Source organism: Callithrix jacchus, chromosome 13 (genome assembly GCF_049354715.1).
Source record: "Callithrix jacchus isolate 240 chromosome 13, calJac240_pri, whole genome shotgun sequence".
In the NCBI taxonomy this organism is placed as follows: Eukaryota; Metazoa; Chordata; class Mammalia; order Primates; family Cebidae; genus Callithrix; species Callithrix jacchus.
In genome coordinates this window covers 45,181,160-45,194,342 of record NC_133514.1, presented here as the reverse complement: position 1 = coordinate 45,194,342, position 13,183 = coordinate 45,181,160, and the positions used below count along the sequence as shown (strand labels likewise).

Sequence of the window (13,183 nt, the reverse complement as noted above, 5' to 3'; positions counted from 1 at the left end):
GCAAGAGCACAATCTCTTTTTTTATATATAAACTAATTTGGCAATGTCATAATCTTCAGCCTCCTCCTGTCTTCTTAATCTGAGAAAGAAAAAACAAACACAGACATCTAGGGCCCACCAGAAAGAATTTCATTATAAGAAAGGCTAGCAAGAAAACTATCTTAAAATTTTTTAAAACACCTTCTCTTACAGAGAACTTACTCCTTAATCATTATGCATACTATTGACAAAGAATATGCTTATAATTTTGCATTAAAAAGCTGAAATAATATGTAATTTGAGAAAAATTTAAGAAAACTAAATATCATTTTTACATGCTGCATTTTTTTGCTGTCTCTTAGGAAAATAAATATTAAGAGAAAAACTCAATTTAGATTAACTTGTAACATCTTTCCATTAGATAATCTAATTTCTCAAAATAATATTTAATGTTCCATAACCATTTTAGCAAAAACAGTGTACTAACAATCCAATGATAGAAACAATTTCAGAGAACCTGCTAATGGGGTAGGTTATGAACATGAATCCTAAAACTACTAGGAAATAGTCAATCTGTTGTAACAAAGGTAATGTTAATCTCTGCACAAATCATAATATGTACTGATTAATCACTGAGCTGCTTGCAAATATGTAAATTATTGGGAATGCAAAGGTTTATGCTAATGGCATAATATCGAGGTAAATAAAACAGAATTATGCTCAGTGAGGGCAGTGACTTTTTCTTGTTCACTATCATTATATTTAGCCCAAAGCTTAAGGAGTCTTAACCAAACACTGAATAAATGCTCTTTTTCCCCTAAAGAGAGAATATAATTTATAGTTTGATAACATTCTCCACCATTGCTACAAGTTACCACAATGTTATTTATTATCTCACAGTTCTGTAAGTTGGAATTCTGATAAAGGTCTCAAAAGGCTAAAATTAAACCATCAGTAGGATTGTGTTTCTTTCCATGCTCTGAAGATAAATCTGCTTCCAAGATTATGTTTTAATAATGGAATGGAGCTAAAAATCTAGAAAATCAGTTGTGTGTATTTAAAATAGCGGTGGCAGTTTAGTGAAATATAGACTGCATAAGGGGGCATAATGCTGACAGACTAGAAAACAATAAGGGAATAATTTAGGTATTTTATGAATAGAACATCCCATGGTAAACTTCGTATGCTAATGTCGTTCAACTCGTTTTTATCTGTGAATGTCACAAATATAAATATAGGTTAAAGCAGAATTCAATTGATTCTTTGGACAGAGATTTTACTTTGGAATCAAAGTGGCTTCTTTATCTTCATGCTGCTTTTTCATTTTCCTTGCTCATGTTGGTTGGGCATATTTACTGCTTTCATATTTTAATTTTTATTCTATGCATTTACTTATGTTAACAGTATCAGATTTTGGAAGATAATTCAATTATGCACAGATATTTTCCCTTATTATTTCAGTATCAAACATTTATTCAAGTATTAAATGACACTGATTCAGTTCATTATTACTGATGAAAGTGAAAAAATTGTCATCAGGTGAATTTGTGTTTATAATTCATGGTCATGGGAAGAAAAAATAATACAGTTCAGGAAAATAGATGCTAGTAAAAAAAGCATACTTTAAATATCTGTATGTTCACAGTTAAAATAGTACTCCAAGGATATTACTTTATATGGATATATGACAATAACCATCTTGCCATAAATTTATTTGGTAATTGCATCATAGTATTGCAAACTCATCACTGCTGACCTCAGACAGCTTTCACAAATGTGCACCACCAAACACATACTGGCCTTGTTCCATATGCTATTGATACAACTGTGTACCACCTCAATAAGAATAAGCAAGGGAATAATTGATTTTTATGAAATATTGAATTTTTAAATACCTACATGACCTTAAATAGATAGTTTCGAGTTATTGTATTTTACATAAATAAAAAAGCCTTTCTCTTTTTCTAGTGTATTTTATGGTACATGAACTATTTTACTGATTTTACTGCATCGTAATAACAGAAACAACAAAAACTAGAGAAAATATACAATAGATTGTTGGGCTTAAGATATATTTTTAAAAATCAATGAAACATCATACGTTTAATGTTTGCTAAAAAACTTTAGTGTGTCAATTTTATTGTTACATATGCATTTCATATTGGTTGGGGCAAGCAATAAAGCAAATAAGAAAAAAGTATAGTAAAACATAGGATGATATATATACATGGAGAGGATGAGTAATGAAGCAAAAAATGGAATATGGATGATCAAAAACATGGGATATGGAGTGTGTGTGTGTGTGTCTGTGTGTTTTTGTGTGTATGTGTGTGTGTGTGTTTGACGGGGTTGGATGCAGATAAACTGTAAAACATTACAATTATAAATGGTGAAAGCTTTCTTGAGTTCCTGACATATGAGTAAGACCTAAACTTTGTATGAGGATGAGCCTTGTAGATTTCTGGGAATGAGCATTCCTAGCAAAGAGAAAGCAAATGCAAAATCCTAATTTTAGAAGACAGTAGTGTGATGGTAAAGAGACTCTAAAAAATTAAAAAGCCATGCTTCTTGGTGATTGATAATTTCTATTGTGTAAATATTCACACCACAAATAATTTTCAAGCTACTGACATAATACTTCAGAATTCGGAGTTGGAATGAGATATATACAGTTGGAATGAGAGCTTGTTCCAGTGGCTTGAACATGCCATTGGAAGAGAGTAATAGGATTTAAATTTGAGGATGTAAGGGCCAGATGGGGATGAGATAGTATAGAGGCTTCTAGTTCATTAAAGGTTCTGAGTTTTTCTCTGGAAATTAGAAAATTATTGGATGGATTAAAGTCTGCTTAACTCACAAATTATATAATATAAAACTATAGGAATAATTAATTCCCCAATTAGAATTTATGAAGTATTCCTTCCTCACTAAATCAAAAGAACTTGTGAAAGTTAAATAAATTTCAAATTTATAGTTTTAAACATCACATGGAGAGCCAGATTAAATGGTGAGTAAATTATAGAAAAATCTACAGAGGGCCCACAAGATGCCATTTACATTGGTTTTTAATTTTGATGAAATATACAAAAACTACTCATTTTCACCTTCCTGGTCATCAGTAAATTTACATTGAATTAATAATTAATGCTATAGAATCAGAGAAGCAACAACTGTTTAGCTTGTTTACCATGGTCGGAAAATGTGTTGTGCTAAACATCATCTACATATTGTTGATAGCTTCTTCTGCTTTTCCAATTGTGTCCATCTGAAAACGTAATATTTCATCAAGCCCACTATTCTTATTACACTCTGCCCAACATTCCTATTTGGCAGTGATAGCAAAGATTACCATGCAATATGACAATATGAATAACATCACATTCATTATCTCCTCAGATTAAAAAAAGGAGCCTATATGAATTAATCAGTCTCACATAACCCCTTCGTATCTCAAGGGAAGGTGGTCACTTTCTCCAAGGCCAAGTCTCCTACTTCTGCTCTACTTTCCTCTCCTTACCATTTGTCCCAATACTGTCTTCCATCACCTAGTTTATCAGTCCACCCATCAACAGGAGCTAATATAAACATGAACAAATCACTGCAATATTGAGAGAGATTCTTATCTATGTTCCACAGAGCTAAAGCTCTTTCCCTTCATGACAAAGCTCCCAGTGTGAACATAGAGGTCGATATGGTTTAGATCTGTGTCCTCACCCAACTCTCATGTCAAATTGTAACCACCAATATCAAAAGTGGAGCCTGGTGGCAGGTGATTGAATCATAGAGGCGATTCCGCTTCAGTTCTGCTCTCCTAATAGTGAGTGAGTGCTCATCAGATCTGGTTGCTTAAAAGCATGTAGCACCTGGCCTCTCTCTCTTTTCCTCCTGCTCTGGCCATGTGAAGATATGCCTGCTTTTACTTTATCTTCCACTATGATTGTAAATTTCCTGAGGCCTTCCTAGGCGTTCTTTCTGTAGTACCTGTGAAGCCATGAGCCAGTTAAACCACTTTTTCTTATAAATGATCCATTCTCAGGTATTTCTGTATAACAGTGCCAAAACAGACTAATCCAGAGGTTTTAATTTTGCTATTACCATTCATAGATTATCATTCCACTGCCATCTGTCTTCCAACGCACTAGCTCCTCAATACACTAACTGGAGTCATCAAGCATTTCCTTTTTGTTTTTTGTTTTTTTTGTTTTTTTGAGACAGAGTTTCGCTCTTGTTACCCAGGCTGGAGTGCAATGGCGCAATCTCAGCCCACCACAACATCCGCCTCCTGGGTTCAAGCAATTCTCTTGCCTCAGCCTCCCAGGTATCTGGGACTACAGGCATGTGCCACCATGCCCGCTAATTTTTGTATTTTTAGTAGAGATGGGGTTTCACCATGTTGACCAGGATGGTCTTGATCTCGACCTCGTGATACACCCACCTTGGCCTCCCAAAGTGCTGGGATTATAGGCGTGAGCCACTTCGCCCAGCCAACATATTTTTAAAAAGGACCATATGACTGGGTGCGGTGGCTCACTCCTGTAATCCCAGAACTTTGGGACGTGAGACAGATGCATCACCTGAGGTCAGGAATTCGAGATGAGCCTGGCCAACATGGCAAAAGCCCGTCTCTACTAAAAATACGGCCGGGCATGGTGGTGTGCACCTGTAATCTCAGCTGCTTGGGAGGCTGAGGCAGTGGAATCACTGGGAGTGACAGCTGGAGAGGGTGCCAGAGTGGGTCCACGAAGGCCGCTGGTATCTGGGCAGGGGCTGGAATGGGAGGCAGCAGAGGTCTGGACATCCTCACAGGGCAAACCTTGGGAAGAGCTCTGGGTGGGCTCAGTAAAAATGGTGGGGTTGCAGGGAGCCGTTGCGTCCGTGGTGGTTGGTGGGGTATGGGCGACTCCACTGACAGGCTTGACCGCAGGATGCTCCGCGGGCGCAGCCAAGGCGAACACATCCTTCAGCCTTCAGTCCCAGCACTGCGAGACGCTCCAGCGGACCAAGCCATCAGGCGCGTTTAACTCCCACGCGCCTCCCGCCCCTTAGCAATCCTCCGGCATGTTGGGCCCTGCAGTAGCCAATGAGACAGGAGCTGCGAGCACAAGGACCAATGGGCGGCAGCGACAGTGCGGAATGAGGTTGCCAGGAGGCGGACGCGGCGGCTTGCCAGCCTTGCCACTCTAATGACGGCAGCGAAGAGTGTGTAGGTCGTGGTGGGCGCTTCTTCGAGGCAGGCATGGAGTCTTCCAGCGACAACAGGTCAGATAGGGCCATGGCAGGTCTCCTCCTGAGTGAGGCAGAGGGGTGAAGCCTGAAGGTGGAGGGGCGAAGCCATAAGGCTGAGGTCCTCTCCGGGAGTCCTGCGGGGAGAGGGCGGGACTCAGGACTTGGCGACCCAGGGAGGGACTGGGTTCAACTGACTCCTCGCCCCACTCGCGTGTGGGGACCCCTTTCTCAAGTGGAGCTGACTCTTCTCTACACCCCGCGCCATGGGCAGACACCTTGGTTCAGGTCCCCACTCAGGAACTTCTGTAGTTTTCGTGTCGGGCTCCCTCGGCCTCTCTGGGCCTTGGGTTTCTCGCCGGGGAGACACGCTGGCCCCACTGTGCTTATACGCCCAATGGTGTCACAGTCGAGAGGGGGACCCAGCCGTTCCCGGGAGGCGGAGCAGGAGATTGGGGGTGACGTTTGGTAATTTGTTCTGACGCCGCTGCTTTGGACCGGTAATGCTGAATTTTATTTTTGGTAGAGACCAGGTTTCACCATGTTGACCAGGATGGTTTTGATCTCTTGACCTAGTGATCCACCCACCTCAGCCTCCCAAAGTGCTGGGATTATAGGCGTGAGCCACCGCGCCCTGCCCCAACCCCCCATTTCCAAAAAAAATAAAAATAAAAAATTGGCTGTGCGCAGTGCTGTAATCCCAGCACTTTGGGAGGCTAAGATGGGCTGATTGCCTGAGCTCAGGAGCTCGAGACCAGCCTGGGCAACACGGTGAAACCCTGTCTCTACTAAAGTACAAAAGAAATTAGCTGGGCATGGTGGTGCATGCCTGTTGTCCCAGCTACTCGGGAGGCTGAGGCAGGAAAATTGCTTGAAACCGGAAAACGGAAGTTTCAGTGAGCTGGGATCGTGCCCTCCAGCCTGGTGATAGAGTGAGACTCTATCTCAAAAAAAAAGAAGTTCCTGTGAGGTGTAGAAACTAAAGCTGTAACAAGAAAACAAGAAATATTTATTATTTATTTTCATAGAGACTGGGTTTCTTCATGTTGGTCAGATTGGGCTCCAACTCCTGATTTCAGGTGATCCGCCTGCCTCAGCCTCCCAAGGGCTAGGAATTACAGGTGTGAACCACAACACCTGGCCTGAAATATTTTTGAAATCTGCTTTTGGAAAACTAAAGTTATTACTATTTAGCTTTGCAGGAAGAAACTTCAATAAATCTACAAGGTAGGTATTATAATCTCATTTTACAGAGAGATATGAAACTCATGTGAAAGGAGTTCACCTCCTTTCTCCCCAAATTCATTTAGAGCATCTGTGAGTTTCATATCTCTCTGTAAAATGAGACTATAGTGCCTACTTTGTAAAGGTTATTGTGAGAATTAAATAGTAGATACTTAACGTAATTCCTGGCATGCAGTAATATGTATTCACTAAGTGGAACTGTACTTAAGTGCAACTAGCAGAGGAACAACATATTTTAACAGTGTTTCAGTAACAATACAACTTTTGAATTCCAAAGATTTTTTTGTTTTTTGAAACGGAGTCTTGCTCTGTTGCCAGGCTGGAGTGCAGTGGCACATTTTCACCTCAAGGCAACCTCCACTTCCTGGGTTCAAGCAATTCTCCCTGCCTCAGCCTCCCGAGTAGCTGGGATTACAGGTGCCTGCCACCATGCCTGGCTAATTTTTGTATCTTTAGTAGAGAGGGGTTTTTGCCATGTTGGCCAGAGTGGTCTCAAACTCCTGATCTAAGGTGATGCACCTGCCTTGGCCTCCCGAAGTGCTGGGGTTACAGGCATGAGCCACCACACCCAGCCTAAAGATTTTTTTAATACAGGGGGAGTTCTTAGAAATGTCTGGGTTTCCACCATTCGAAAGATTATGCAGAAGTTTTTGAAAGGTGATAAAGTATTATGATGAAATCATTAGTCTTCTCACTGAAGTAAAGCTTAAGGTAATACATTCATTTGTAGTATTAAAAAGTATTGAAGGCCAGGCATAGTGGCTCACGCCTGTAATCCCAGCACTTTGGGAGGCTGAGGTGGGCAGATCATGAGGTCAAGAGATCGAGACCATCCTGGCCAACATGGTAAAACCCATCTCTACTAAAAATACAAAACTTAGCTGGGTTTGGTGGCATGTGCCTGTAGTCTCAGATACTTGGGAGGCTGAGGCAGGAGAATAGCTTGAACCCAGGAGGCAGAGATTGCAGTGAGCTGAGATTGTGCCACTATACTCCAGCCTGGCAACAGAGCGAGACTCTGCCTCAAAAACAAAAATAATCTTTCCAAGCTTGGTGATTTATGCCTGTAATCCTAGCACTTAGGGAGGCTGAGGCAGGAGGAAGAAGATGGCTTGAGGCCAGTAGCTCAAGACCAGTCTGGGAAACATAGTGAGACCTGGTGTCTGTCTGTTGGTCCATCGTGATCGTTTGTGTTTTCTCTCTCTCAAGAAATAGGATCTTGCTATAATGCCCAGGCTAGTCTTGAACTCGGGCCTCAAAGGATTCTCCCACCTCAGCCTCCCAAAATGCTGGACAGGCATGAGCCACTGCCTGGCCCGAGACCCTGTCGCTTAAAAAAAAAAAGTCTAGGCTGCCATGGTGGCTCATGCCTATAATCCCAACACTTTGGAAGACCAAGGCTGGTAGATCACCTGAGGTTAGGGGTTCAAGACCAACTTGGCCAACATGGTAAAACCCCATCTCTACGAAAAATACAAAATTAGCTGGGTACAGTGGCACATGCCTGTGATCCCAGCTGTTTGGGAGGCAGAGGCACTAGAATAGCTTGAATCTGGAGGCGAAGGTTGTAGTGAGCCAAGATGGCACCATTGCACTCCAGTCTGGGCAACAAGGGTGGAAACTCCATCTCAAAAAAAAAAAAATGATAGCAGTTGTAGTTTGAATGCTTACCATGAGCCAAGTTTCATTTAATATTCACAATTACCTTGTGAGTTAAGTGTCAGTGTCCTCACTTTGTAAATTAGGAAACTTGAGGCTTTACTAGGTTAAGTTGCACTGGGAACTGTGCTGTAACCACACAGCACACATCTCTAAATGGGGACTTATGCCAGGCGTGGTAGCTCATGCCTGTAATCCCAGCACTTTAGGAGGCCAAAGTGGGTGTATCACGAGGTCAAAAGATCAAGACCATCCTGGCCAACATGGTGAAACCCCATCTCTACTAAAAATCCAAAAATTAGCCAGGCTTGGCGGCATGCACCTGTAGTCCCAGCTACTCGGGAGGCTGAGGCAGAAGAATTGCTTGAACGCAGGAGGCAGAGGTTACAGTGAGCCGAGATTGCACCACTGCACTTCAGCCTGACTAACTCATCTCAAAAAAGAAAAAAAAAAAGCGGGGGGGACTTACAATTAGTTTGAACTAATATAGGCCAAGCCAGGGGTCAGCTAACCTATTCTTTTTAATTTTTTTTCAGACAGGGGTCTTGCTTTGTTGCCCAAGCTGGTCTTGAATTCCTAGACTTAAGCCATCTTCTCACCTCAGCCTCCCTAGCAGCAGGGACTATAGTTATGCACCATGCACCACCACCCCTGGCCAATATTCCTTTTCTGTAAAGATCTGGACCAAATATTTTTGGTTTTGTGGGCCATACCGTCTCTGTCCCAGTTACTCATTACTCAGTTTGGCTGTTGAAACACAAAAGCAGCCATAGATAATAGGTAAGTGAATGAATGTGTCTGTTTCAATAAGAATTTATAGACACTGGAATTTGAAGATTTTTTTCTTTTTTTATTCATTACTTCCTACACAGTGATAAATTTTTTTTGAGACAGAGTTTCACTGTGTTGCCCAAGCTGAGTGCAGTAGTGCAATCATAGCCCACAACAACCTCGAACTCCTCGGTTGAAGCAATCCTCCTGCCTCAGCCTCCTGAGTAGCTGGGACTACAGGTGTGCACCACTACACCCAGCTAATTCTTAAACTTTTTGTAGAGACAGGGTCTCACTATGTTGCTCAGGCTGGACTCAAACTCCTGGCCTCAAGCATTCAGCCCACTTAGGCCTCCCAAAGTGCTAGGATGACAGACATGAATCACTGCACCTGGTTAGAATTTGAATTTAATGTAATTTTTACATGTCTCAAAATATTTTTCTTCAGATATTTTTATTCTTTTAAAAATGTGAAATTCATAGGCTGGTCTTGATAGCTTATACCTGCAATCCCAGCCCTTTGGGAGGTTGAGGTGGGGCAGATCACCTGAGGTCAGGAGTTCGAGACAAGCCTGACCAACATGACAAAACCCAGTCTCTACTAAAAACACAAAATTAGCTGGTGTGGTGGTGCATGCCTGTAATTCCAGCTACTCAGGAGGCTGAGGCAGGAGGATTGCTTTAACCTGGGTGACAGAGGTTTTGGTGATTCGAGATCACGCCATTGCACTCCAGCTTGGGCGACAAGAGCAAAACTCCATCTCAAAACATAACAAAAAAATGTGGAATTAATTCTTAGCTCACAGACAGTATAAAAACTGACAGCAGGCCAGATTTGGCCCACAGGCTATAGTTTGCCACCCCTGTGCTAAATCATAAAAGTATTTTTTTCCTGGAAGGTCATAGTTACTCAAACTATGAATATTACTTAAGAGAGCAGTGAGGGTTATTTTTATATTAAAATGGAACCCATTCCATTATGGAATAAAACCCAGAATTTAATTTTCAAGATAAAATTAGATGGGCACAGTGGCTCACACCTATAATTGCAGCATGATTGGAAGGTTGAGGCAGGCGAATCACCTGAGGTCAGGAGTTTGAGACTAGCGTGACAAACATGGTGAAACCCTGTCTCTACTAAAAATACCAAAAAAAAATAGGAGGGCATGGTGGCGCATGCCTGTGGTCCAGCTACTGGGGAGGCTAAGGCAGGAGAATTGCTTGAACCTGGGAGGAGCAGGTTGTAGTGAGCCAAGATGGTGCCATTGCATTCCATCCTGGGTAACTGAGCGAGACTCCACCTCAAAAAAAAAAAAAAAAACTTGGACTCTAAAGATATATTGTTCTGTAGATGGTCTCCGGACTATACTTTCCTCCTTTCTCCCCAATTTTATTTAGAGCATAAAAGCACTTTCTTAGGCTGTTAGAAGCACTTGGATTGGAAATGTTTCCTGTATAATGGTAACCTGTATAAACATCAATATGTCAATAACAGATTATTAGTGCGAAATTTAAATGTCCATAAACTGAAAGGGAATAATGATTGGTGACTGGCTCTATGAAATTACAAAAGTAAAGCCTAAAGGGAGTGGTTAGCTTTCCTCCTCTGCTACCCTTGTCAGCTGATGTCCTGATATAATTAATAAAATACTCTTTTTTTAATTAAAAAACATCTGTTTTGAATAATACTTTTGTTTTTTAACACCCTACCTTTGAGGTAACTATTGTGGATAGTTTGTACATATCCTTCTGGAATTCTTCTATTCCTGTAGACATCACAGATAACTTTTTTTTTCCACTTACAGTTATTTTATTTTTATTTATTTCTTTTTCAAGAGTGTCTTACTCTCTAACCCAGGCTGGAGTTTGGTGGTATGTTGATAGCTCAACCTCTTGGGCTCAAACAATCCTCCCAACTCAGCCTTCCAAGTAGCTGGAACTAAAGGTATGCGCCACCAAGTCCAGATAATTTTTATTTTATTTTGTTTTTTCTAGAGACGGTTTCACCATGTTGCCCAGGCTGGTGGTGAGCTCCTGGGCTCAAGTGATCCTCCCACCTCCTAAAGTGCTTGAATTACAGGTGTGAATCACTGTGCCTGGCCATATTGTGGTTTCAATATACATTTACCTAAAGACTAATCATATTGATTATTTTTTAATATGCTTATTGCCCATTCATAAAAGTTATTTTGTGATTCTTTTGCCTTGCCCTTCCACTTTTTTTTGAGACAGGATCTCACTCTGTTCCCCAGGCTGGAGTGCAGTGGCACAATCATGACTTACAGGAGCCTTGACCTTCCTAGCTCAGACAATCCTTCTGCCTCATTTTCCCAAGTAGCTGGGATTACAGGAGCATTCTACCACACACCTGGCTTTTTTTTTTTTTTTTTTGGTAGAGACAATGCCTCCCTATGTGGCCTAGGCTTTTGCCCAATTTTTATTTTATTTTATTTTATTTTTTGAGACAGTCTCACTCTGTTGCCCAGGCTGGAAGTACAGTCATGTAATCTCAGCTCACTGCAGCCTCCTGAGTTCAATTGATTCTCCTGCCTCAGCCTCCAGAGTAGCTGGGAAAACAGGCATGCCCAACCATGCCCAGCTAATTTTTTGTATTTTCAGTAGAGATGGGATTTCACCATGTTGGCCAGGCTGATCTCCAAATCCAGGCCTCCCAAAGTGCTGAGATTACAGGTGTGAGCTACCATGCCTAGCTCTAAGTTTTAGTTAGGTTGTTTGTCTTAATTAATCTGTAAGACTCCTTTAGATTATAAAATTTTTGTTGGAGATATGTTTTGCAAATATTTTCCCTAGTTTGTGGCTTGCCTTCTAATTTTCATAACAGTGTCTTTGCAGAACAAAAGTTTTTCATTTTGATGAAGTCCACCTTGCTGATTTTTAAGTATGAGAATTTAATTAAAAGTTATAATTATACCTACAATTTTGCTCCTAAAGGATATTAGCCAATCTTCAATTAAGCATGCATAACTAGATTTAAGAACAAAAAATTGTTTTTGTAGCTGTTTTCTTGAGGTAAACTTTTTATTTCCTTCATCTTTCCTGTGTAATATCTTTGCAATAATTCCTAGTCACACATACTACATTTATTTCTGATAGGTTAAGTTGAACTAAATTTTTGTAAATTATATTTATTTTAACTTCATGCAGCAGCTAATTACTAAATATTTACAATTATGAATTTCTCTAAAATAAATTGCAAAGTTGTCTTCCTTATTAATGTGCACTGGCACTTACTGCATTAATCTAATGAAAGAAGATAAGTATATCTAATTTCTAAGTCTAAAGGAAGCCTTCACTCAAGTTACTATCAGGAAAAGCAACTGGTTGCTCAAGCCTTTATATTTGCAAATCGTATCCTGCTGCTTTTCTGGCAAGGATGGTGTTTACTTTCTCCAGCACCACAGAAAGAGTCTGTTTAGCCTCCTGCATCACTGGTCAAATTGCAGTTGAGTGCTGATTACAGCATCCTTATCTAGCACAATGTAGGAAGCAGCAAGAAACACTGATTGTTTAGTGGTGATGGATTTTGTGTTACTGACCGCTCAAAAATTTACTCTTAACAGGCTGAGAGAAGTTGACAGGAATATTGAGAGCATTGCATAATCATAGATTCTCATGGGTCATTAATAACATTATTCAGTGCTTCAAAGTACTTGGCAGCATGGTCTGTTGAGTATAGCACTAGACTAGCAGTGGAATGAGTAATGTTTTAAAGTAGGCTCCAAGTTTCTCTGTTACTTACCTTGAGCAAATTTATTCATTATTCATACTGTCTTCATTCCCTAGAAATACTGTGTGAGCATAATTTAGGTGTTAGGTTAAAGGGCAATGAGATTTTTTTTTTTTGTTTTTTTGAGATGGAGTCTTGCTTTGTCACCCAGGCTGGAGTATAATGGTGTGATCTTAGCTCTCTACAATCTTCGCCTCTTGGGTTCAAGCGATTCTCCTGCCTCAGCCTCTCGAGTAGCTGGGACTACAGGTGTGGGCCACCATGCCTGGCTAATTTTTGTATTTTTAGTAGAGATGGGGTTTCATCATGTTGGTCAGGCTGGTCTTGAATTCCTGACCTCAAGTGATCTGCCCATACAGCCTCCCAGAGTGCTGAAATTACAGGTGTGAGGCACTGCACTCAGTGGCAGTGGTATTTTTAAGGATAGTCAGTCCACAACTATGAAAACAATTTACCGAAATGCATATATTCTTTTTCTTTTTTTATTTTCAAAAAAATTAAATTTGCTGAAAAGTTGCAAGAAAGCACAGTTGCTAAACCTATGCCCTTCACCTAGAT

General features: G+C 40.7%; 1 protein-coding gene across 1 annotated transcript in view; it reads left to right on the top strand.

Moving 5' to 3' along the window:
- Positions 1-5,139: 5,139 nt before the first annotated feature.
- The window catches only part of LOC144578859 (tubby-related protein 3-like), a 39,233-nt gene continuing 31,189 nt past the window's right edge, over positions 5,140-13,183 (top strand). Inside the window, exon 1 of the mRNA XM_078346904.1 lies at positions 5,140-5,238. Coding sequence (XP_078203030.1) covers positions 5,216-5,238 — 23 coding nt within the window. The 5' untranslated portion in view covers positions 5,140-5,215. The remainder of the gene's footprint in view (positions 5,239-13,183) is intronic.